This window comes from Rhinopithecus roxellana, chromosome 17 (genome assembly GCF_007565055.1).
Source record: "Rhinopithecus roxellana isolate Shanxi Qingling chromosome 17, ASM756505v1, whole genome shotgun sequence".
In the NCBI taxonomy this organism is placed as follows: domain Eukaryota; kingdom Metazoa; phylum Chordata; class Mammalia; order Primates; family Cercopithecidae; genus Rhinopithecus; species Rhinopithecus roxellana.
In genome coordinates, this window is record NC_044565.1 from 10,656,092 (window position 1) to 10,682,414 (window position 26,323).

The 26,323-nt window shown below is 45.6% G+C and overlaps 1 protein-coding gene across 3 annotated transcripts in view; it reads right to left on the bottom strand.

Annotated features, from left to right (window-relative positions):
- Positions 1-26,323, bottom strand: part of SLC4A5 (solute carrier family 4 member 5) — a 139,419-nt gene that overhangs the window by 46,085 nt on the left and 67,011 nt on the right. For 2 of the 3 annotated variants that reach the window (XM_030921051.1, XM_030921052.1), the window contains exons 2-4: positions 23,294-23,423; positions 2,563-2,723; positions 1,596-1,749 (exon numbers count right to left, since the gene is read on the bottom strand). In XM_030921051.1, coding sequence (XP_030776911.1) covers positions 1,596-1,749 — 154 coding nt within the window. In that variant the 5' untranslated portion in view covers positions 2,563-2,723; positions 23,294-23,423. The remainder of the gene's footprint in view (positions 1-1,595; positions 1,750-2,562; positions 2,724-23,293; positions 23,424-26,323) is intronic. The other variant, XM_030921053.1, reaches the window with a different exon arrangement.

Sequence of the window (26,323 nt, forward strand, 5' to 3'; positions counted from 1 at the left end):
TCCCAGCTACTTGGGAGGATGAGGCAGGAGAATCACTTGAATCCAGGAAGCAGAGTTTGCAGGGAGCTGAAATCACGCCATTGCACTCCAGCCCGGGGAAAAGAGTGAGACCCCGTTTCAAAAATAAAAATAAAAATAAAAAATAAAAAAAATAAAAAAAAAGAACAAGATTACAGACAGAATATCTGTACTGTTGAAAGTGAGATAGATACACAATTCATTCAATGGGCACAAGATGTAGTAGACTGCTTGGGTTCATCCCTGATTCCACACGTACTGGCTTTGTGACCTTAGGCAAGTTACTTAAAGTCTGTGCCTCAGACGTCTCATCTGTAAAATGGAGACAAGAACCATACCTACACACCACAGCGTTTTTGTTAGGATGAAGTGAGTTAAAACAGAAAGAGCACTCAGAATAGTGCCCAGAAGGTAGTTAAGTGCTGAGTATGTATCTGTTGCTATTATGGTATGTTAAACACTTCCTGTTGTTTTGGGAGGGATTTTTTGAGACAAGGTCTTGCTCTGTCGCCCAGGATGCAGTGCAATGGCACAATCTCTGCTCACTGAAAGCTCCATATCCTGGGTTCAAGCAACCCTCCCACCTCAGCCTCCTGATTAGCTGGGACTACAGGTGTGTGCCACCATGCTTGGCTAATTTTTTGTAAGGCGGGGTTTATGCCATGGGGTTTAAACCATGAGGTTTATGTATTTCTTGTAGAGATGGGGTTGATGCCATGTCACTCAGGCTGGTCACAAACTCCTGAGCTCAAGCAATCTGCCCACTTGGACTCTCAAAGTACTGGGATTACAGGTGTGGGTCACCATGCCCAGCCCACTTCCCATTTTTAAGTAATTCATTTAGAGGCTCCTCAATGTTTTTAACGTAGCAACTTTGCTCTGGTTACTGTGTTTGCCTTACAGGCTCAGCAGGGCTAGTGTCTCTGGGCATCTAGGCTCGGATATTGATAGTGGAGTGTTGGAGATTTGAGATGTGTGCATGGAACAATTCACTCTCTCTGAATGGCCCCAGGTCCTGCTAATCAGAGTGATATCAACCACCAGATCTACAAGCCCTGGCACTCTTGAGATAAGCCCAGCCCCTTCTACCACCCTGATGTGTTCCATTTTCTGCTGAGGCTCTTGACCTCTCCAGGGGGTTTGATGTGAAACTTTTGGGTCCTTTCCATAGCAAGCCATCTCTACCAGCATTTCCCAATGCTGTGTGACATGAGAATCTCTTGGGGTGCATTCTAACCTCTCTCTCTTTTTCTAGGCCATACCCCAGACCAACTGACTCCAACTCTCCAGGGTGGGCCCAGGCATTAGGACACGTCTCAGTCTCCAAAGTGATTTGCCATGTGCAGCCCTAGCTGAGAACCAACTCTCTCCCTAGAAATTGTTCTGCTCTGGTGGTGGGAACAACATGCGAGTGTGGTTGGGGTCCCCACAGGCCTGCCAGAGACAGAGGCTGAGGGATCCCCAGAACATCAGAATTTCTCCAGAAACTCCCAGCCCCTAAGGTGGGCTCACCCAGGTACCAGGGCCTGATACTGGCCCTGCATGTCCCATGCCTACTAGCGTAAGGCCTGACTCACTTGTAGTGGAGACTGACTTCCCAATGTCGACTAAAGAGCGGTGGATGGGCTTCTTGGTTTGGTGACGGTGCCTCCTCAGGAGGACGTAACTGACCCTCTCCCGGAGCTCTGGTCGCAGGAGACCATCCTCAATCTGCTTCTCAACTGACATCATCTGTGTGGAAAACATACACACCTCGTCCCTGTGGGACAGAACCGCCCCAGGGTATACGGGTCTTCAGTTTCACCTGTTATTAGTGGGATTAAATGTGGCAGGGGGTGTGTGGAAATACTCCTGGATTTGCCACTAGCTGTGGAAAACTGGGCACATCATCAACTCTTGGCCTCCTCCTGTTCAAGGGCATGTGCATGTCTGTGTGTGTGTGTGTGTGTATGTGTGACTCTGCTCTTTCTGTCAATGTTCTTATGAAAAGGGAAAGAAACAGTACATACGAAACTGCCCCAGGAGGCACAAAAATCCTGTGTTCAATGGTTTTAATCCTAAAATGAACTCTTTTTAGAAAAGTATTTTGGGCAAAATACTTCTGGCAAAATCCAATGTGCTAGAACAAAAATCACAAAAAATTTTAGGGGTGTTAAAGCAAGCCACCTCCTCCCTTTGACACACCACTAAATGACAGCTAATTTCCTAAAGATGAATGATGACCCATTTTACCCTGAAAAGGAACAGGTTGCCATGGCAAGAAGTGTCTCTGACTATGCAAGAGGCCCTGTCCCCTTTGCTACATTTCTGGTTGGCATTTTGGAGGATGGTCTTTTCGTCTCTACTGGAGGTCTACATGAAACTGAAACTTGGAGTGACTATGATCCTGCCCTGGGAGCAACAGAGGTCTGCAATTCTGGTCTCTGCAGAATCAGGTGTCAGAGATGGGCCAGTCACACAGACTTGAGGGCAGGCATGAGGTCAGGGGAGCTGCCTGGTTTGCAGGGACCACAGGAGAGATGCACACAGTGGCCCCTGCCTCACCTATGATCTGTGGTAAGGAGCTGCTGTCCAAATCCAGCAGCACCGTCCCCGTCTGCAGGCAGGTACGGAGCTCGAAGAGGCTGTGCAGGGACAGTGTGGACACGTGGGGCTTGCTCCAGCGTTCACCGCCTTCCTCTACCTTTTCTTCAAACTTTATCCACCTGGAATGGTAAGGATGGGGCTCAGTGTGGCCAGGGCCCTCAGGACGAGGCCCACCTGGGTCTCCCCAAGAGATGGGTGTCCTGTGGGGTCATGCTATGTATGTGGTTGTGGTGTTGGTCCTAGACTCATAGGCAGAGGATCTCTTGGGAATGCCCTAATTTGTCCCCCACTCCTCCTGATACTGTCATGTTAAGGAAAGCGGCATCCAGAGAACTATACAGGGGCATGGGGGATTTTCTGGGAGTGATGGAAATGTTCTAAAATTGGATTATGGTGATGGTTGCACAATTCCATACATTTTCTAAAAATCATTTACCAGTACACTTATAATTAGAGAATTTTAAGTTACTCTAGAACAATAAGGCTGTTTTTTAAAAAAGCCTCAACTGGAACCTGATTATCTCAGGCTGTTCACACATGAGTGTTCAGTGTGGTTTGCTGGGAGCAGGAAAAATGTTCCCTGACGAAAAGTATTTCTCCCTGAGTTCCCCTGCAAGGTCTGAGGTTTCCATGCTTTACACTCTTTTTGCCTCTGAAAGTTCAGGTAAAAATCCACATGCCATCCGGGAAAGGAAAGAAAATAAACCAAGGATGTGTAGGGATCTGTCCTTTCTAGAAGCCTTGGAATCATGGGCTGGGTGTTCAAGTAGAAAGGCCTCAGACAGAGCCAGGGGAGCAAGGAGTCCTGGCTGGAGACACCTAGCTCCCCTTTGTAAGATGTCAACCACAAATGCATGGGTAGCGCCAATCTATTACAACTTAAATCCCAAGGGAGGACTTTTGGACCATGACTATCTAATTCTAAAGTTCCTCTAAAAAAAGTAAACGTACGAGAATGGTTGGGGAAAGTTGAAAAACGAGGAGAAATGGGGATGGGGCATGCCTTAGCACATATAAAAACTTGCAGAGAAGCTTCAGTAATTAAAGCAGTGTGATTCCAGGCCAGATATAGACAAGGGATCAATGGCACAACGGTCCAGAAACAGATCTGTATATCCATGGGAATTCAGGTTTGTTGTTGTTGTTGTTGTTGTTTTAGACAGAGTCTCACCCAGGCTGGAGTGCAGTAGCATGATTTCAGCTCACTGCAGCCCCAACCACCTGGGCTCAGGTGATCTTCCCAACTCAGCCTCCCAAGTAGCTGGGACTACATGCATGCACCAATTTGCTTGGCTAATTTTTGTATTTTTTGTAGAGATGGGGTTTCATCATGTTGCCCAGGCTGGTCTTGAACTCCTGGGCTTAAGTGATTGGCCCACCTTGGCCTCCCAAAGTGCTAGAATTACAGCTGTGAGCCACCACGCCTAGTCACGGAATTTGGGTTTTGATGAAGGAGCTGTTTAAAAGACAACCAACCTAAAAACAGAAAGTTAAATCCCTACTTTTCACCAAACACAATACTAAATTCTTCATGGATTAAAGTCTAAACATAAAAATAAATATATAAGCAAAAATGCAAATGTACTAGAAGAGAATATAGGAGAGCATTCTTATATTCTTGGAGAATATTGTGGAGAAAGACTTCCTAAACAAAACCATATGTATAAAACCATAAAGGAAAAAAAAAAATGGACAGATTTGATTACACAAAACTAAAATAAATGAAAACTTCTATATAGTAAAATAACATATAAATCAAGTTTGAAGAAATGTACTGAGAAAAATATCTGCAACAAGGAAAGCATCAAAAGACTAATATTTATAATACAACAATGCTCCTTTGAATTGATTAAATTAACCAATTAACTCAAATTATCCAATAGAAAGTAAACAATCCTGAGAAGAAATGAAGATGGCCAATAAACATATGAAAAGATGCTCAACTTTACCAGTAATCACAGACTTTTAAATTACAACAAATGAAATAACATTCTTCATTTCTTACATGGGCAAAAGTTAAAAAGATTGACAACTTCCTATGTCAGTGAAAACATGGGGAGGTGGCCTCTTATCTGCTGCAGGTGTAATGACACAGCCTTCCTGGTGTGGGCAGCCTCTTTCAACACTCAGTGTGCATGCCTTTTGACCCAGCAGTTCCATTTCTAGGAAACGATCACAGGAATATAATTACACTGCCACACCCTGTAATATGTATACAAGGACGCTCAATGAAGCCTTATCTGTTAGGCTGAAGAACTGGAAACCACCAGGTTTTCAGTAGAAGCATGATTACATCAATTCTGTATGTCCATGCTGTGGATCCCCCAGAAATAAATAAAAAATATGAGGGTGAACTCACATGCTGACAGGACGGACACTACCATCCCATTTTATAAAAAAGAAAAACACACTTAGTACACGTGTGCACACACATGTGTCTGGAGAAAGCAAAAGTTTTGGAGGGATCCATGTCAAATGGTTAACAATGATTACTTTGAGCAGAGGAATAGGATTGTTGTTAGGGCGGGATTTAAGACTTTCACTCTATTGGGGTTAGTTAGTGTAGTGGTTAGGCTGGGTGAGGTGGCTCACGACTGTGATTCCAGCACCTTGGGAGGCCCAGGTGGGTGGATCGCCTGTGCTCAGGAGTTTGAGACCAGCCTGGGCAACATGGTGAAACCCTGACTCTATCAAAAAATACAAAAAATTAGCCGGGCATGGTGGCACGCAGCTGTGGTCCCAGCTTCTTGGGAGACTGAGGTGGGAGGATCACTTGAGCCTGGAAGGCAGAGGTTGCAGTAAGCCGAGATGGCACCACTGCACTCCAGCCTGGGTGACAGAGTGAGACTCCGTCTACATTTTTTTTTTTAAAAAAGAGCGCAGTCTATGAAGCAACACTATCAGATTTTGAAAACCACCTCCATCATTTACTAGCTGAGAATCTCAGGTAAGTTACTTAATCTCTCATCACCTTTGATTTCTTCAGTAATAATAATAGTGTACAGCAATTAGAGCAGTGCCTAGCACACAAGATACACTCTGTTAATGTTAGCTATTAAGTTAAAAATAAAGAATATTACTTTTGTAATTTTAGGAACAATAAAAATAAGAAGAAAGCAAAGTCATTCAAAGCTTCTCCAACCAGGAGACATCATATTGATGTCTTGATGGTTGATATTTTGGTAACTGCCATTCTAGTTCTCCCTGTGCATGCATCCACATATGCCTGTGCATACGTGGACATATGCCCATGTTTGCATTAACTTTACATTAATGGCACCACAAGGACTTTAAGGGCATAGTATCTAATGGACATCCTTTCGTGTCTATTAGTATTAACATCATTCTGAGCCGGGCGTGGTGACTCACGCCTGTAATCCCAGCACTTTGGGAGGCCGAGGAGGGCAGATCATGAGGTCAGGAGATCAAGACCACTCTGGCTAACACGGTGAAACCCCATCTCTACTAAAAACACAAAACATTAGCTGGGCGTGGTGGTGTGCGCCTGTAGTCCCAGCTACTTGGGAGACTGAGGCAAGAGAATGGTGTGAACCCAGGAGGCGGAGCTTGCAGTGAGCCGAGATGACACCAGTGCACTTCAGCCTGGGCGACAGAGTAAGACTCCGTCTCAAAAAAAAAAAAAAAGAAAAAACATAATTCTGAAGTCTTTCTAGTATTCCACTGTCTGAACGTACCATAATTGATAGGAACAGTTCTCAACTGGTGGACATTCAGATTATTTCTAATTATTTTTTATTATTAATTAAGGCTGGTCAGAACATCCTTAGTCCCTGCTCAATAATTTCTTTAGGATAAACTCTCAGAAGTGGAATTGCTGTGTCTGCACATTTTTACATTTATAACAAACATTATCAAACTGTTTTCCAGAAAGCTTGTGTCAGTGCCCAGTGCCACCAGTGAGATCTTACATTTCCCTGAAGTCTCCCAGACTTCGGTATTTTCATTCTTTTTCACCTTTGTTCATTTGGTAATTGAAAAATTATCTCCCATTTGCACTCTTCTGATTACTAGTGAGATTGAACAACTTTTCCTTCATCAGATTTCCTCTTCATGTAACTGTATATTTTGCATTATCAATGTTGAACACCTTTGTTCCATACATTTATTTGAGACAAGTTAACCAGGCACCTGGTGAGATCCTCGGGAATCAAATGGACACAGGATGGGGAGATCTGATTAGAGAAGGACTGGGAGGTGAAGACCTGAAACATGGGAACTGGAGCCAGAGACCAAGCAGACAAGTTGTAGCTGACCTTTCGTGGAGAAATCTGTTTGGGAAGTATCATTTAAATTATGGCAGATCCAAGACTATGTGATATTGAAAGTAAGATGTTTCTAAAAGGTATATTAACATAAGAGTTTACAAGGAATAGACCAAAGGATAAGTCCAAATTTTTTTTTTTTTTTTGAGACGGAGTTTCACTCTCGTCACCCAGACTGGAGTGCAGTGGTGCGATCTCAGCTCACTGCAACCTCTGCCTCCATGGTTCAAGTGATTCTCCTGTCTCAGCCTCCTGAGCAGCTGGGATTACAGGTGCCTGCCACCAGGCCCGGCTATTTTTTTTTTTTTTTTTTGTAGAGACAGGGTTTCACCACATTGGTCAGGCTGGTCTCAAATTCCTGACCTCAGGTGATCCACCCACCTTGGCCTCTCAAAATGCTGGGATTACAGGTACGAGCCACCGTGCCCAGCCAGTCCAAATGTTTTAGTTGAGAGGATGCTCAACTTTTCTTCCTGAGGACGAACCTCCTATTCAGATTGCCCTTTTTTTTTTTTTTTTTTTTTGCTCAAAAATGATACAAAAGATAAACTGAACTGTCACCCTCCTCCCAAAGACTCTTTTGCTACTCCATGGCCTTACCCATCCACCTAAAGGTGTGATGTGGCCCAGTGCACAGGGCCACTTCGGTGGGTTGCTCTCTTCACTGTCTCACAAACATCCTAGGCCAGATAGTCTCAGGCAGCTCTCTCCCCTGACATCCCATTCTTCAGTCTTCTGCCCATACAAATGCAACTCCACCTGAAGGAGTGATAAGAGCAATGCTTCCTCTTTGAAACATCCTCTACTAACTCCAGATAGCAGATAGCAAAGACATGCAGTCCTCTCCACCTCTCAGGACTTCAACTATTTGTACTGTACATACACCAAACATTAACCCCATACACACACAGACAAGGGCGGTAACCCACATGAGAACAGTGTGCAGAAACACTAAATTACTTGTCTCCAGTTTTAAGCCAATGCCAGAATTAGACTCTGCTACCAGAATCCAGAAAATTTAATTTAAGAAACTCCAGAATATGAGATCACTTAACTAGGGATACCTCTCTAGTCCCCTCTATAACTATTTTGGGAATCCAGATGTTGCACCATTAAGCCTTCCACCTGGAACTTAATTTTGTGTTTTCAATGGCTACAGCTAGAAATTTAGCTCACTTTCACCTTGAATGGAAAAGGAAACATGGAGGACCAAAGATCCATAGCAGTGGTTTTCAACCTTGGCTATCCATTAGAATAACTTGGAGAGATTTATAAAAATACCAACGCCTGGATGGTCACCCTGCCAGGAGGGTGACCCTGCCATGGAAACTCCCAGGTTATCTGACTGCACCCTGTGGGTTCAGGAGCCCCTGCTCTGTAGGCACATAGGATGGTGTGACTTAGGGATAGTTCAACTTATATGGGGTCCCAACGCAGCAAATGTAGCTCACATAGGTCTGATTCTAATTATACAGCAGGACATGGCCTCTTTCCCTTAGAATGGCTCCAAGAACACCAGCTGAAAGGGTCTCTTTTCTAGCATGGTCATGCCATGCTTTAGTTTCTCCGATTTTATAACGGAAGTTCATTTACAGTACATACTCTACTACACCAGTGTGTCTCAAACTGATGTGCATGGGTATCTTGTCAAAATGCAGATTCTCATTCAGCAGGTCTGGAATAAGGTCAAAGATTCTACATTTCTAATAAGCTCCCAGGTGTGGTCATGCTGCTGGTCTGCAGATCACCTCTGAGATCATGCAGAATGTCCTATTTCCTCTCTGTTTTCCACTGCCCAGCGAGCATGCCCCTTCCTCCACAAAGCCTCTGCCAGGTATTCTGCTTATTTCTCCTATAACACCCTAGCACGGTTCTCAACATGAAGCACTTTAGGGAACCACTGTTCTAGGACAGTGATACTTAAGCTTGATTGCATATAGGAATACCCTAGATGCCTTTAAAATCTTCATGTCTCAGTCATATCCTAGACCAGTTGACATCAGAATAAAAACAGATGGAATCCAGGCAACTATGTGCTCCAGACTATTCTAGGTAAAGTTTATAACTTCTTAGGCTCAGAGCCTAAAATAATTAATGAATTAATTCAGGCTCAGTGCCTAAATTAATAATTAATTGTAGCCAATCATGTTTTACGATTGCTTTGGTATATAACAAATGCCAAATATACATTAAGCTTTTTGAAGACAGGTGCCATTGCTTCCTCTCTGGTGTCCCCTTATGGTCTCCTGCCCAGATCAACCGTATTAAATGCTTGCTCCCTCCTGCCTGAGGGTAACAAGACCTCACTGACCACTGTGGGTGAGATCTTGCTATGAGGAAATGACTAGGAAAAAAAAGCTCAAAACTCATTTTGTTTAAGTATATTTAAAAATACTCAGAAGCTGCGCATGGTGGCTCACACTTGTAATCCCAGTGCTTTGGGAGGCTGAGGTGGGAGGATTGCTTGAGACCTGCCTGGGAAACAAAGCAAGACTCCATTATACAAAAAATAAAATAATTAGCCAGGTGTGTGGCATATGCCTGTAGTCCCAGCTACTCAGGAGGCTAAGGTAGGAGGATTAAGTCCAGGAGTTTGAGGCTGCAGTGAACTGTGATTGCACCACTGCAATGAAGCTTAAGGGAAAGCGACAGAGAAAGACTCTGTATCTAAAAAGAAAGAAAGAGGCCCTTATCTTTTAGAGACATAGTGAAATATTTACAGACGGAATGATGTGGTGTCTGGGATTTGTGTCAACCTGATCTAGCGTGTGTGTCTGGGGTAGTAGGTTAGGGACAGAGAAACAAGATTTGCTGTGAGTTAGCTGTTAACTGTTGAAGCTGGGTGGTGGGCAGGTGGGGGTTCATTCTGCTATATACTACTTTTGTATAAATTTGAATTTTCCATAATAAAATCCTTAAACATTCTCCAGAATGAATAAAGGAATGGCCTCTGTAAAAAGCCTCTGGTCAAAGCCAAGTTTAAAAACTTGTGGAAGACGGATAATAAGGTTCATGTGTAATCCCAAACAACTCATTGCAAAGTGAACTTTATACCATGGTTGGCTTCAAAAAGTGGGGAATTAGAGTTGGGGAAGCAGGTCAAGTGGAAAGAAAATCTCCATGTTCTCCTTCATTATCCAGCAAAGCTTTAACTTTCAAGGATTTTGCCCAAGCCTGGGTGTAGACTCCCAACTCTGCATGCCGGGGTGGGCACCAGGTGCCCCCCTCCTGACTGGAATGGAGCTACAAGGAACCTTGAAATGTCACTTGTCACAGAAAGCAGCTCTCTGTCACACAAAGCAGGGCCAGAACTGAGGCTTTTTCTGTGACTAGTAACTCGGTCAGAGATACGATTAGAGGACATTGCTGTTCTATTAATAACAAGAGCAGGAGAAAGCATCATGAGGCTAGCTACCAGGTACAGCCAAGGTTTCCAATGCTCAAATCACAGGATGGGAGAAGAGGAGGCTCTCCTTCAAGAAGGATCTGGAAAGGGTTGAAAACCAAGAGACCTGAATTCTAGTTCTCTCCTCAGATGGAAACTTCATAACTCCTACTGACCCTGCTGGGCTAGAGTAAATATCAGCAGTTTTCAATGGCTGCGTTAGGATCATCTGGGAGCTTTTTTTTTTTTTTTTTTTTTGAGGCGGAGTCTCGCTCTGTCGCCCAGACTGGAGTGCACTTGGCCGGATCTCAGCTCACTGCAAGCTCCGCCTCCTGGGTTTATGCCATTCTCCTGCCTCAGCCTCCCAAGGAGCTGGGACTACAGGCGCCCGCCACCTCGCCCGGCTAGTTTTTGTATTTTTTTTTTAGTAGAGACGGGGTTTCACCGTGTTGGCCAGGATGGTCTCGATCTCCTGATCTCGTGATCCGCCCGTCTTGGCCTCCCAAAGTGCTGGGATTCGGCCGCTGATCTGGGAGCTTTTTACAAATTCTAAAACACAGGCTGAATCTCAGACTAATTACGTCAACCTCAGGGGACTGAGAATCAGACATCAATATTTTTTAAAAGGAAGACACAGATCCTTGAGATGATAAAACAATAGGCTGCCCATTATGTGTGGTTAGATAAGACTAAAATCTGGAGGATATACATAAACATTGTGATTGAAGAGAAGCTTCTATCTATATTTATTTTGAATATCATTATAATTAAATTGTGTCCTGGTTAGTTTGTTTGCAAAATCCCCCTTAGGACACTCTAATTTAAAAAATGTAATCTCCCAATGCATGTAACCTTTAATGCTAAGGCTATGTTGCCTCTAAACATTTGTTTTAATAATTATATTGGTGTGAATTTGTTTCTTACAAGAAGTCTACTCAACTAAAATTTGTAAACTATATATCCACACTGTGATCACTCTATCTACACGGCCTCACCAACTTTATTCTGTAACTCTCCCACCCTGCCCGATTACCCAAAAGCTTGACTTCTGTGTATTAGTTACAAAGCATCAAGACATGTTTGTGCTTTCTGCCTAAGGCCTGTGTGTAATACATTTTGTGACTCCAACAAATTCATTTCTTAAAAGTAAGAAATGTAAGTTTTTCTTCATTATCCAGCAAAGCTTTTTAACTTCATATGAATCATATCAAGATACTGAATTTCCCAACAGAAACTGAAGACCAGTATTAATTCACTTACAAACCCATTAAGAATTTTCCTAGAGATGTCTGAGGAATCATCAGATACTCCCCTGGTTCAGTCTTTGACAGAGGCACTAAGAAACGATCTGTGGAAGGAAGATTTTTCAAAAGGGGAACACCTGAGGCCAGGCCTGGTGGCTCACACCTATAATCCCAGCACTTTGGGAGGCCGAGGCAGGAAGATCCCTTGAGGTCAGGAGTTTTGAGAACAGCCTGGCTAACATGGTAAAATCCTGTCTCTACTAAAAAAAAAAAAGATTAGCTGGGCGTGGTTGTGCACGCCTGTAATCCTAGCTACTCCCAGCCAAGCACTATGCTAAGCACTTAACATGTATTATCTCATCTAATCCTTAAATCTATCTCACGAGGTAGGTCTGTGACTATTCTCATTGTACAGGTGAGGAGACTGAGACCCTTAGAGGATGAGGAGCCTGCCCAAAGTTGCTGAGGCAGAAGAATCACTTGAGCCCAGGAGGCGGAGGTTGCAGTGAACTGAGACGGCGCCACTGCACTCTAGCCTGGGTGACAGAGCAAGACTCCATCTCAAAAAAATGGGAGGAACACTGAAGCAAATTCTGGCCCATTCTTACAATTTATTTGGCCAATTCACGCTACATAAAATCACGTGCATGAAAATATGTATGTGAGATAGTATAACAAGTTGTTTCCACAACTGATTATGACTTCGCATACCATGTATATGTTAATAAACCAAACTTGGCAGTAAATCTGAAAGATTATAAAGTATAAAAGACTGAGTGGGCAGGCATGGGTCAAGGGTCAGCACACATACGGAGAAGTTCAGAAGGTACCAGAAAGGGCTGATGAGCACCAGAAAGGCTTCACAGGCCTCTTGGGGCACCCACCCCAGTCCAGGCTCAGAAATTGTATCTTTTTAGAGTCCCAAAGATGACTATGTCCAGTGACACTGTCTAATGCTAACTAAGATCACAAAGGCTGATGCATAAACCTGAAGGCCAATTTATTTAATTTACAGTGAGATTTACAATCGTTACAGGGGTTTGTTACACTCATCCTCTAGCCTTTGCATTCTCTTATGGGCAGATATACAGGGTAAGCCAAATTATCACCAAGAAGTTGCTGAATATAGAATCAGAATGAGTTAATCATTAGTTAAGTGAGTCCAGTGTTTAATAGACTCAGGATGATCTTTCATCTCTACACATGAGTTATGTCTGGAACTGGGATCAGATAGATAGGGCCTTCTGTCTTAGATTGTTCTGTAATGAACCCCACTTCCTCCCATGGCTGACTGATTCACTCTGAATGAAAGTCTTTCCTTTTGGTGGCCTAGGAACCTCTGCTGAGGGCCTTTGGTGATGCAGTGCAGTTGGGCATTACAGGAGAACCACTCCTTCCCAGACAGTGATGAACTGCACTGGCATAGCTGGTGGTGATGGAGCAGAGGTGTGGCATCCCAGGGAGCTGTGGTGAATGAAATGGGGGTGGCCTCTGCTCCCAAGCTCATGCATTTGGTGAAGGGTCCATCCTCCTGCACACCATGTCCTCATTCAGGGTTAAAGGGGAGCCCACAGCTAAGTGAATGTTATCAGACAAAGTTACTGGCAAATTCTGAACAAGCTTCTTCAGGGAGAGGCTTGTGGAGCCAAAAGCTGTGTGAGGACCACTTGTATGTGTATCTGGGAAGTCCCTGTAATTGCCCTAAGGGACTGTCATCTACACAGTTGTCTGCCTCCCTCAGAGTCTGTTGGTACCTCCTTTCACTGCCTCTTCCACCTCTACTATTCTAGGCCAAGTTCAAACGCCACCTCTCCCATAACAATGCCTTCCCAAGGGCCCAGGTTGAGGAGACCTCTCCTTCCTCTGACTCCCATCACACTTTTTATCATTTATCAAATAACACTTCCTAATCACGACAACAGCTAAAGCTTACTGAACACTTTCTACGTGCCAGGCACTATGCTAAGCACTTAACATGTATTATCTCATTTAATCCTTAAATCTATCTCACGAGGTAGGTCTGTGACTATTTCATTGTACAGGTGAGGAGACTGAGACCCTTAGAGGATGAGGAGCCTGCCCAAGGTCATGCAGCTTATAAGAGACAGGATTTGGAGGCATGTTTTTAGATTCTAGAGCCTGTTCTCACCACTTTGCACATACCACCCTGAGTTTTAGTTATCTGTGTGTATGAGCACATGCATGCTTTTTATACCAGATTGGGGTTGAAATATCATGCCTCATGGGCTCCAAGCACCCCACTTCAAGCAGCCTGTTTTTGTATGGCCAGCTAGCTAAGCATGGTTTTTATATATTTAAAGCACTGTAAAGAAGGAGAAAGAGGAGGCAGAGGAGAGAAAGGAGAAGAGAAGGAGAGAAAAAGAGAAGAAGAGGAGGGGGGACAGGAGAGGAAATAAAAGGGTGGGAGAAGAGATCATTTGTGCACAAAAGCTGAAAATATTTTCTGTCTAGCCATTAACAGAACATGTTTGCTGATACCTGTACTAGATCATAGGCACTTTAAGAACAGATTCATATTTTATTCATTGTAATTCTTCCACAGGACCTAACACAACATCCCCTCAACTATTTTTGGAATGAAAGAAGAGAGGTACGGATAAAACAGCCTCTCCAAAGTTCTCCTAGACTCAGAGGTTAGAGCTTCCACCTTTCCACTGCTCTAGGGATTGATGTAGTGCTGCAGTGACATCCGCAGATCTCCACGGACAGAGATAGGGTGTGGTCTCGCTCTCCTTCAAGAGGAGGATGAGTTTGTAAAATCGCACCACCTATACTCTCATAGGCAACTTGAAGAATTGAAGAATTCTGAAGTTCTGGTTGGTATTAGAGGCAGAACTGTGGCCAAAGGATTGCTTACATTAAGTGCATATCTTCATTACTACAGATGTATGAAAGACATATTTGGGGTGTCTGCTCTGCCTGTCTTCAATGGGGATGTGCTCTCTAGGATATAGCAAGGCCTCCCATACCTCCTCATACCTCTGATCTGGGTCCCAGTGATAGGGCAACCAAAGTTGGAAAGATCAGATTCTCCATGAAGAATGTGGAATTGCTGTGGGATGGTCCCTTGAGTAGGGTGGATGTGAACATGGAAGCTGAGGATTGGCCAGAGGCAGGGACAAGCAGAAGAAGCTGGTTGCAAAAGAGTAAAGGAGATGCCCTGAGAGAAGCAGAGACGAGAAGCAGAGAGAAAGAGGACAGGCCAGCTTCCCAGGCCCAGCCCTTGAGAGATCATGCCCCAGGAGACTATGAAGTCACCCCAGTGTCCCAGTGATGCTCCCTCCATTTGTATGAGTTAGCCTGAGTGGGTTTCTGTTACCTGTAGCCCCAAACCTCCTGATGATGACAGTGGCATTTCTCTCCCCTTGGGCATCACACACAGTCCCTGACAGTTCACTTAAGATTAGGCTGTGGGAGCCAGAGATGGAGATGCTGGGTGGTGGCTCTTGACTCTAGTATAAAGTACTGCTGCCGGCCAGGAGCAGTGGCTCACGCCTGTAATCCCAGCACTTTGGGAGGCTGAGGCGGGTGGATCACCTGAAGCCAGGAGTTTGAGACCAGCCTGGAAACATAGTGAGACCCTATCTCTACTAAAATTGCAAAAATTAGTCGGGTGTGGTGGCAGGCACCTGTAATCCCAGCTACTTGGGAGGCTGAGGCAGGAGAATTGCTTGAACCCAGGAGGCAGAGGTTGCAGTGAGCTGAGATTGTGCCACTGCACTCCAGCGTGGGTGACAGAGCGAGACTCTGTCTCAAAAATTGAAAAATAAAATAAATAAATAAATAAATAAATAAATAAATAAATAAAGTACTGTTGCCAAAAGGTTTTTAGGCAGGACTCTTCCTTTGGCACCTCTGGAGTCTGATGGCTGTGATCCTAACAAGACAGGAGACAAAACTACCAAAATCAACGTGTAGACCTTATTTTGATTCTAAGTTGTATAAACCAACAGAAATAAGATATTTTTGAGACAGTAAGAGAAACTGAATCTAGACTAGATAACCAATCATAATAAGGAATTTTTCTCAATTTTATTAGGAGATATAACGGCATTGTTGTGTTTACAATGAAGTCTAATTCATAAAGATGTGTACTGAAATGTTTACAACATTTGGGATTGCCTTTAAAATATCCCAGCAAAAGCAAACAACAACAAAACATCCCTAAAAGCAAACAAAAAAAGTGGTGGATACAGATAAATATGAATCTTTGATGAAGCTGGGTGATGGGAACCATTCTCTACTTTTTGTGTTTGAAATTTTTCATAATAAAAAGTTTAATTATATATTTGGATATATAAAACATATATATGAATAGGTAAACCAAGTAGGGGTTTTGACATGAAGGTGGTCTGATGGTGGGGTTATTCCCCTCCTGACAGCTGCAACTGAGAGAGCTATCCAGGGATGACTTTGGTTGGGGGAGGTGTTTGCTCCTACAGACCACCTCCGAGGGTTCTGAGGAGCTGCCAGCCAGTTCTGCCCTGTCTGGGAAGAGCTCCCTGAGTGTTCTAGTCCCTCCCATCTCTCCTTACTTAATTAGCCTTCCAATCTCACTCACTGGCCAACTAATCTGATCGTACTATCCTGGGTCAACCGTGTGATGGCCTTGTGTCACTGCCTGGCTGTCCCCATGGATGTGGACTTGTGCTTCCCCTGTCCAATTGCAGGACTTTGAAGGTCTCTCATGCAGCTCTGCCCTGGGCTGTGCTAACTGTAAGTTATCCTAAGTCCCTGAGGGATGAAAGCCCCTAGCATAACCCTCATTCTGTGTTTACACTGCCAGTTGTAAGAGCACCGGATGGAACCCAGGGCTTCTGAGACTTCAGGGAACATTTTACCTGCAGCTTGATCCAGGTTCTGATTCATATAAAAATCCCTTTTTCCTACTTCACCAACATAAGCCTCAAGTTTCAGTTTGGACTAGCATAGAGAGAGGGAAGGACCAAGTTAGATACTGGACATAAAAGCAGCTTGATAATGACAAAGAGTATAATTATTCAGAACAGTAGATCAGCAGAAGGTGGAAGTCAAACAACCTTAAAACCTTCATCTGACCACAAATCTCCATGCGTGACTCCACTGCAATAAAACAAGAGAGCGTTGACTGCTAGCCTGGAGCTGTTTGTCTGGCTCGTGTATACCAGCCATCTGCAGCTCCTATAATCGCTTTTCCACCCCACCTGTCTCCTCAAACCAGAGACAGGCCTGGAATTCCCTCATCTCCCTGCTAGAAGCCCCTCCACCTGTGCCCAGGGCTGCCTTGCTCCATCCAGCAGTCTCCCTCCGCTTCTTTTCCCTTTAAATCACTCTCTTTCCCCTGGACCCTTCTTGTAAGCCTACGATATGCTCATATTTCACTGACCCTCAAAACCAAAAGGATCTCCCTTGGCCCATGTTCCCCTTAAGACGCTTCTTTCACTCCTGCCCTTCATGGACAAGCATCTTGGAAGAACTGTCAAGTCAGTTTTTTACTTTTAACTCTTCTCAACTTACTGCCCTCTGGCTTCTGCCCTACCCCTTCTCAGACTGCGGGAGCGGGTCCATTCTGCAGATGCGCTTCAGTTCTTGTGGTACTTGTTATCCCCTCCCTCCGTCTTGAATGTCTCTCTGCCCTTGGTTTCCAGGATGAAGCCCTCCTCCCATTCCCCTCCTAACCTCCTGGTTGCCCCTTCTCAGTCTCTTTTGTGGGTTCCTCTTCATCTGCCCATCCTGCAAATACTGAAGTTCCTGGGGACTCTGTTCTGGGCTCTCTTCTCACTTCAAAGGATAAGGTTCACCTCAGGGGCAACCTTATCCTTTTCTGTGGGCTTGATTTCCACCTAGATGCTGATGCCTCATACATTTATGCTTCTTTACTAAACTCCAGACACAGTGGCCACATGATGATCTCTGGACATCTCCACTTGGAGTTTCCTCAAATAGAACCTATCCAAAATGGAACCATTATCAACTGCCCCCAAAACAAAACAAAAAATACCCAATGTAATAAAACTTTACTACTACATTTATGTTTCCTAAGCTGCTACCATGAGGTACCCACTAGCTTAGGTGGGAATTTTGGGTGTCTCCCTGACTATCTGCCCCCATGTGCCATCTGTTATCAAGTCCTGTCAATTCTACCTTTTAAATTTTGTCTCAATCTACCCCTTCTCTCTATCCCCACTGCCAGCATCTCTCCCTTGGACCAGCCTCCTAACTGGCCAAGTCTTGTCCCCTTTTATCCATTCTCCACACTAAAGCCAGACGATCTCTCTTAAGGATATGCATGATTCTGTCCTTTTCCCACCTAGAACCTTTCAGTGGTCCTCTGAAGCTCTCAGCACCAAGTTCAAACACTATAACATGGCCGGCATAGAATCTGCATCATCAGCCCTGCCATTCCCAGCCTCTTGCTCTACAGTCCAGCCACAGGGAACCTGTGCCTGTTCCTCTATGTGTCTGTTTTTCTGGTTCCAGGGCCCTCTCCCGCCTTCCCTACCCTCTCCTGGCCATCCTTCAGGTCTCAATGTGAACATCTCTTCCTCCTAGAAGCCTTCCTGGACCCCTCCTGCCTGGATTAGATGCTCCTATGCTCTGCTTTCACAGTGTCCCCATTACCAAATGCCCCCTTATTTGCCTCTATGTCCAATTGGACTGAGAGCCCAAGAGAGCAGGGGCAGGATCTGCCATGTTCCATTTTTATATCTCTAGCAGGCTCAGGGCTTGCAGATAATAAATATTAATTGAATGAATGAACCAAGTGTGTTGATTTCTGCATTTGGAGCTCTCAGCTTCCTACTCTCCTTTAAATTGAGTGGGCAGCTCCACTCAATTTATTGGAGGTTATTCCAATAAATTTATTGGAGGTTATTCCAATAAGGTTGATTACAGATGGATGGTGAAACCAGAAGTCTGGGGATGCCTACTGCCCCACACTAAGATGGGAAATGATGTTAAGAGGGCATTATATAGGATTTTTTTTTTTTTTTGAGACAGAGTTTCACTCTTGTTGCCCAGGCTGGAGTGCAATGGCATGATCTTGGCTCCCTGCAACCTCTGCCTCCCAGGTTCAAGCAATTCTCCTGCCTCAGCCTCCTGAGTAGCTGGGATTACAAGCACCCACCAGCATGCCTGGCTAATTTTTTTGTAATTTTAGTAAAGATGGGGTTTCATTATATTGGCCAGGCTGGTCTTGAACTCCTGACCTCAGGTGATCCACCCGCTTCAGCCTCCCAAAGTGCTGGGATTACAGGCATAAGCCACCATGCCTGGACTACAGAGGATCTTAATGAGGGTGATTTCAGGGTTGACACAGAAAGCTTGGCTTTCTCCATCCTGTATGGAGTGAGAAAGCATCCCTGCCTATGTGCATAGAACCATTCAGGGCTTTTGAAAACATACTGATCTGGTCTGACCCAACAACTGACCCACTTCTCCTGCCCCTTCCCGGTCATTGCAGTAACGTTCTCAGAGCATGTGTCTCACAAGAATCTTGTGGCAAGTTTGTGTTTGTGGTCTGCTCTGAGTTGAGACCAGAGGCAGCTTGGATTTGGAATTTGCTTTCATGGCTCTTGGGAGGCGCTAAGCTCTGGTTATTTCTGAGTAACCCCAAAGGGCCCTCCACACTTGGGTGGGCTCCAATCCAGGTCATCCTCCTTCCCAGCCCTCCACTTGCAGTCCGGCAGAGGTGGGCAGGAGAGAGGATGGAATTCTGGGTAAATAGTTTGCTCACAGTCAGATGGTCGCCCCCACCCAATCTGATCCAGCCCTTCCTGCAGGCAAGGTCATTATCAGCAAACAGCCAGCTGCATTTCCCTCATGTGAATGCTAGAGACAGAGTTAATAAAAATCTATCTTATTAACAGCCTGACCTACCAGCATTGATCACATTAGAAATGACGCTGCACACACAGTCCCCATTATGTGCATGGCGCAAGGCTCAGCAGAGCTCAAAAAGCCATTTAAATCCCTCCAGGAGTGACTCCTCCAAGGGCCTGAAACATCCCCCAAACTAATAACTCCTGACAAAGCACTGCCAGGGAAAATTCCTTGCGGATTTGAGATTTTCACTCTGTTAATCTCCTAACTCAATAAAGCAAACACTCCCTGCAGCAAATTAAATACTTTTATTAAAGGGTCCCCTCCCCGATTCTCTTTGACATGGGTATTGTGGACCCATAACCCTCTTGGAGCCTGAGTGTCTATGTGAGGGGCTGTCCCCTACTCCCCATCATTTTCTCCTGTTACTCTAAGAAGGCCAGAACCCATTATGATTTGCTGATTCTTAGATTCTCGAAACATCTGACATCTCTAGCTTCCCTGAGTGGCTCCACTGGCCTGTCAACTGAGGAAACTGCTTTCCGTTTTTTTGTGGGGGTGACAGGCCTCAAATAGCCCTGACCCAGGCAACTCTAACCTTGTAGTTTGCCTGGAGGAGGACCCAGCAAAACTGATCAGGCCTGGTGGGCTTCTTGGCCAATGGTCAAAACCTTCTTCCGACTTCACTAGGGGCTTGCTGGTCATACCTTGGACAGTTATCTGGAAACCAGATGGGGTTAGCTGTAGAGAGTAGAAGAGGGTGGAGCAGAAGTCAAGAAAGCTACTCTTCTCTCACATTTTCCTGTCCCCAAGCTGGCCTTCAAGCTACTCCTCTTTGGGATCTGCCTAGAATTGGGTTCAGCCACTTTAACTTCTAGTCATCACTTTCTTTTACTGCTGGTTGGAGCCAGGCTATCCTGAGGTCCTGATGGCCCTTTTTCCAGGACCTCCTCAGATGCCATCTTCAGAAAGCCTGCTTTGCAGGGAAACCCACTACTTTGCAGATGGCAACTGCCAGACCCCTTTATGTTTTAAGGGAAGACCCCTTCTAGAAACAGCCTCATGTACAGTTTCTCAGTTCCATCACTGGGTCTGGAGTGCAGAGGGCTTTGTGAATCCACACTCTGAGAGAATAGAGACAATGTGTTTTGCCTTTGGCAATAGTCAGGTCTCTGGGGGCCATAAGGCCTTCTTGGCAAGGGCTCCATGGGTGTGTGTGATAGGCCCTCGTGGAGGGTCTGGTCCTGGCAACCATGGCTAGGAGTTCTGGATGCAGACTCTGTCCAAGGTGTGGAGAAGGCAACCTCTCCTTCCCGGGCCTCTGAGAAGACCCTGCCCAGCTTTCCTCCTCTCTATTTGCCCACCCTGGGCAGGAGAGGCCCTCGTTCAGGGCAGGCAGTGGCTTCAGGCCTTGGCCCCTCAGAGGGGTTAAGACATAATAGCCCAGGGTAGGTCTCGGTCATTTGAAACGTCCCCCTTCCCTGTCAATCTTGGATAGGCATCCTGGGCTCTGCAGCTCTCCCCATGTATCTCTGACCCCAACAGAATTGCTTCCAGACCTATGTCCTCCCCTAGAAGTCAAAACAGTCACTGGAAGTTAGAGACAGAAAGAGAAAGGGCTGAGAAAATGATGAAGGGAAGACAAAGTCCATTATCCCTCAAGTGGGGAGTCAGAGAGACCTGGACTGGAATCCATATTCAGCTACCTACATGCTCTGAACCCTGGTGAGCTACTTGCTCCCCTTCACCTCAGTTTCCTATCTATAAAACAGGGATAATGAAAGTTCTGCCCACTCAGGGTCACTGTGCAACTTGCAAGAGACAAGCCTGTGAATCGATCAGCACAGTAAGTGTTCAAAGAATGGGATCATAGGAAGAAATTCAAAGGCTTCTACACAGGGACCAGGCCCAGCTGTGGAGCTGGGGATTTGTTCCTCTCTGAGGCCTGCAGGGATTTATTTGCTAGTCCACCTAGTGGCCTTTTTTCCAGATACCCCTGCAGGGTACCTGGAGTAGGGAAAACCTGGGGTGTCCAAACCTGTGCCTTCTGGCTCTACACAGCAACTACCCAGGCTAGTGATGGAGATAAGCGAGGGAAGAGCCCAGGTCGTGGTTGTGGACAGCTCAGGCTCTGGGTGTCACGGTGGGCCCCATGCAGAGACAGACCTGGGCATAGTTGAGTCCATGCACTCTCAACTTGGGCATAATTGCCCCCAAGGAGGCAAAAACTGGTTGTTGGAGGAGTGAAAATATTTTAGATATTACAATGGCTTGTGTTACTCTACAGCTACACTCGGCCTGACAAATCTTATTCTTTTTTTTTTTTTTTTTTTTTTTTTTTTGAGACAGTCTCACTCTGTTGTCCAGGTTGGAGTGCAATGGCACAATCATGGCTCACTGCAGCCTCAACTTCCCCTGGCTCAAGTGATCTCCCACCTCATCTTTTCGAGTAGCTGAGACTACAGGTGTGTGCCACCATGCCTACCTAATTTTCTATTTTGATTTTTTTTTTTGTAGAGACGAGGTCTTCCTATGTTGCCCAGGCTGGTCTTGAACTCGTGGGCTCAAGCAATCTCCCTGTCTTGGCCTCTCAAAGTGTTGGGATTATAGGCATGAGCCACTGTGCCTAGCTCTTATTCCTTATTTCTAATGAAAGAAATTAAATTTTAATTTGATAAAGTTGATTTAAGTCAATTAAATTCTTCTCCTGGGGACAGAGTGGTATCATGTAAAGAAGGTGAAGAAACATCGGCACAGTCTGTCTTCCTGTCCGAAGGTCCTTCCTGCTGCCTCTTCCCATAGCTTTCCTTCCCCTTGGGCTCTTGGGAGCACTGGGTACTGCTGAACAGTTCAGTTAAGTCCCAAGGCCCCTTTGTCCCACGCACTGGGGATGTGAGCAGTGCCAACCACTCTTACCCTGCCCCTCCCTTGCCTCCTGTGACTTCTCCGTGCAGCTCCCCTCCAGCTTCTGCTCTCCCTATATATGGAGAGCTCTCTGTTCCCCATGCTTTGCTCCATGGCTGCAACTCTGCAGCCCCAAACTCTGCCAGTTCCCTTTTCTTCGGTGGCCCACTAGCCCTCTCCATTTGGATTTTTCCCACCATTCAGACTCGATGTGCCTGGCACACCTTCTCCTTCCTCCAGGAAGCCCTCACTGTCTACCCCAGCCTACTTGGTACTTTCCCTTTTATAGCATTCAGCTTGAACCATTTTATATTAAAGAACATCCTAGGTAAAAAAAGTGAGAACTCATTGCTACAAAAAATAAAAATAATTAGCTGGATGCAGTGGCATGTGCCCGAAGTACCAGCTACTTGGGAGGTTGAAGCAGGAGGATTGCTTGAGCCCAGGAGTTTGAGCCTGTGTGCAGTAAGCTATGATTACCCTACTGCACTGAAGCCTGGGTGACAGCATGAGACCCCATCTCTGGAAAAACTACAATGATGACGACAAGAATGCAGCTGACCCCTGAACAACATGGGTTTTGAACTGCATGGGCCCACTTATACACAGGTTTTCTTCAACCAAATGGGGTCAAAAATACAGTATTCATGGGATGCAATACCTCCATATATGGGCCAATGTTTCATATAGGCAGTTCCACAGGGCCAACTGGGAGACTTGAATATATGTGGATTTTGGCATCAGCAGGGGGTCCTGGAATCAGTGCCCTATGGATACGGAGGGACAATGGTATATGCCCTTGTATTACTCTCAGAGTTTCATGGATGACTGTTCTGTCTTCCCACTTGAACTTCAGTTTCTTTGAGGATGAAGAGAAAGTCATACGGTTCTGTTTGCTCCTTACTTCTGGACACCAAGGAAGGCAGGTGGGAAGGTCTTTGTGGACCAGGAAGCTCTCAAGGTACAAGGCGCCCCTTCCCACTAGGAGGGTCAGGCAAGCCCAGGCTGTGCAAGACTGAAGTGCCCACCTGCCTCATGGGGCCCCACCTTACCTGGCTGACTCCTTCCACTCCATCTGATCTCCGTCATGCTGCAGAGTGTCCATCTCTGTGAAGAGGGTGGGGTTGGGAGCCTCATCTTCCTCCCCCAGGATGTCCTGGAGCTGCTCAGCAGCTGGGGACCCTGCAAAAGAGGGGCAACAGGTCTGCTGAGTGTCCCATGGAAGGAAGGAGGACCACAAGGCCAGCAGAAATGGAGTAGGAGGCAAGCACAAGGGAAAAGCATTTTCTAATTCTGTAAAACTAAGTCCAGCTGCTGGGTGAAGCTGGACTCCTGTCACCATGAATCAGAGGTGGGTGAGATACTCTTTAAGATAAAAGGATGAAAATATTTAGTCTGCATTCAGATCCTGGGTCTTGTAGCTGGCAGTGAAGAATGATGGAAAATGGTCGAAGCCAGGGCAGCAGCAAGAACCAGGAACAGAACTAAAGAGAGAAGTGAGAAGCACTCTGATCCAACTTCAGCTTACCACCAGAGGGGTTCTTCTTCCCACCGGGCCCCAAACCAGCCAACTCCCAACACTGGTCTTGAAAAGGCAGTCAGCCATGCAAAAGGATAGCTTGCACACCCTTGTACCATGTGGGCCCACTTTCTTCCTGGGCAAGGTGGCAGTCCATTTCCTGAGCCTCCAGCCTGCTTTCCAACTGCCCATTGGAAGTCACTTCCTGGGTGTCTCCCAGGTACCTCAAAACTCAACATCCCTTTCCCAAACACATTTCATCTGTGTTCTTTCTCTCTTTTTCTTTCTTTTCCTTCCTTCCTTCTCTTCATTTCTCTCTCTCTCTCTCTCTCTCTCTCTCGTGAATGCCTACTATGTGCCAATCATGATTCTAGGTATTGGAAAATAAAGCTATGAAGAAGACCTATGTGTCCTTGCTCTCTTAAGCACGTGCTCTAGTGACAGAGACAGATAATAAACAAGTCAACAAATCCATAAATGACCATTTCAATAAGTTGTCTAAAATAAACAAAATGACCAGGGGACCTACAGTAGATATCATAGTCTCAAAAGGTCTCTCTGAGGAGGGGACACTGAAGCTGTGACTTGAAAAATGGGAATGAGCTACTCTGCAGATCTGGAGGAAGAGTGCTCTGCATGTTCCAGGCACCCTGTGGTGGAAAAGTGCTGGTGAGTGTGGTTTAGCACGTGAGCAAGGGACAGAGAGATAGCATGACGTCAAAGTGGTGACCAATGCTGTGACTAAAGGCATCCCTGTCCACCCCACTGCACAGGCTAGACACCTTGGAGTCATCCTTAACTCACCTCCTTTCCCCTCATCTTCACCCTCATATTGAAATTTTTAGGAACGCAGTCCCTCCTCACCAACCCCACTGCCCTGTCCCGATGCAATCTCTCATTCACTGTCTCCTAGGCCTCATCAGGTCTTGCCTTCCTCCAGCTTCTTTCCTCAGTTCATCATTCCCTTCTGTTCTCACTTATTTCTTCATGGACCTCTACTCTTTTCTTCATCACATCCTCCATTCTTCCCCCTTTGACTTCCCAATAAAACTAGCCAGGCAATGCCCAGACAAGAATTCACTGGCCCAGGTCTTCTCTGCAGATGTGTCTGAGGGCTTGGGCGGGGGGGTAGGTGGGGTGGGGATGGCAGCATGGAGTGGTAGTGTGGTGGAACCAAATGGACTTCCAATCCAGCCAGACAAGGGTGTGATTCTCGCGGCTGCCACTTATTCACGAGTGAACTCAGTTGAGTGAGCAGGACTGCTGGGAGGAATACATCAGGTAAGAGAATGAAATGCCTGACACAGGGCTTGGACGGTAACAGGTGCTTAGCCCCTCACCACCAACACCCACACCCAGGCCCATAAGACCCACTGTAAGGGTTTTCCCTCAGCAGGTCTCAAGTGCAGCAACCTTCCATGCATCCTTGCCAGTACCCTTCCTGTGTCCCTCGAGGCTGTCCCTAACCTTTGCTCCTCTCTTCAAGCTTTTGATTCATCTTTCACCCCACTTCACCAAGAAAATAAAGGCCTCCAGGCACGAAATCCATCAACATCCTTTCTTCCATCCCCTCGACTCTTTCAGATCCTTATTTCATCAGCTAGTCTTTCTTCAACCTGGATCTTCAACTTCCCTCTCTCCACCCTCTTTCTCTTAGCCTAGAAACAGCTCTTCCTACCCAAGACAGCCTCCCTGACCCTGCCTGTCTCCTTAGCTCTCCTGCTTGCCTTCTCCTTTCTTTTACCCACACTTCCTAAAGTAGTGGTCTGTGCTCATGGTCTCCATCTCCTCCTTGCCCAACCACTACCCAGCCTGCTGTCACTGGCGCAGCCCCCACTGCGCTAAGGACGTTGACAAAGGCAGAGGTTTCAAACTGACAGTTCAAAGGTGTGTTTAATTCAGGCCTCGCAGAGTATGAAAGTTTTTGAAAGTATTGCTAAGATAAAGAATTGTAAGATTTCATACAGAAATCCAGATCTCTGACTTTTCTTGAAAAGTCAGATGTTCTGATCACTGTGCCCACGTTCCTGCTGGGCAACAATCCATGAGAGTTGATGATGGTGCCTTCTTAGGTAAGCATATACTTTTTAGTTTGCCACAGTCCCCACTACTTCTTACTAGTGTCCCATTAATCTCATTTATTGCCATGCACCCATATTCACAACCCTTGCCCTCAGATCCCTCTTGTTATTTTAATTGTCAAACCAATAAGCTAATAAAATCAATCAAACCAACAGCACTGAGAAGCTATGGTCTGGCTTATCTCTCTGGAACTTCAGAGGTGATGATCGCCCCCTCTGAACTGAAATGTGAGTTATGGCTCTTATAACAGGGCAGTTTCTTGATATTTTCCCTCTCTTTGAAGATTCTCTCTCAATATCTTCCCCTAGTTCCTCTTGCCCGGCTAACACTTAAATCTTGATCTTCCCCAGGATTCTGCTTCATCTTGTTCTCTTTTCTCTCTTCACACTCTTTCTGGGCTAGCTCATGTTATTTGTGGTGTCATTTTATAAATGAGGTCACCCTTGTGTCCAGGCAATACACCCATGTGTATTGAACATTC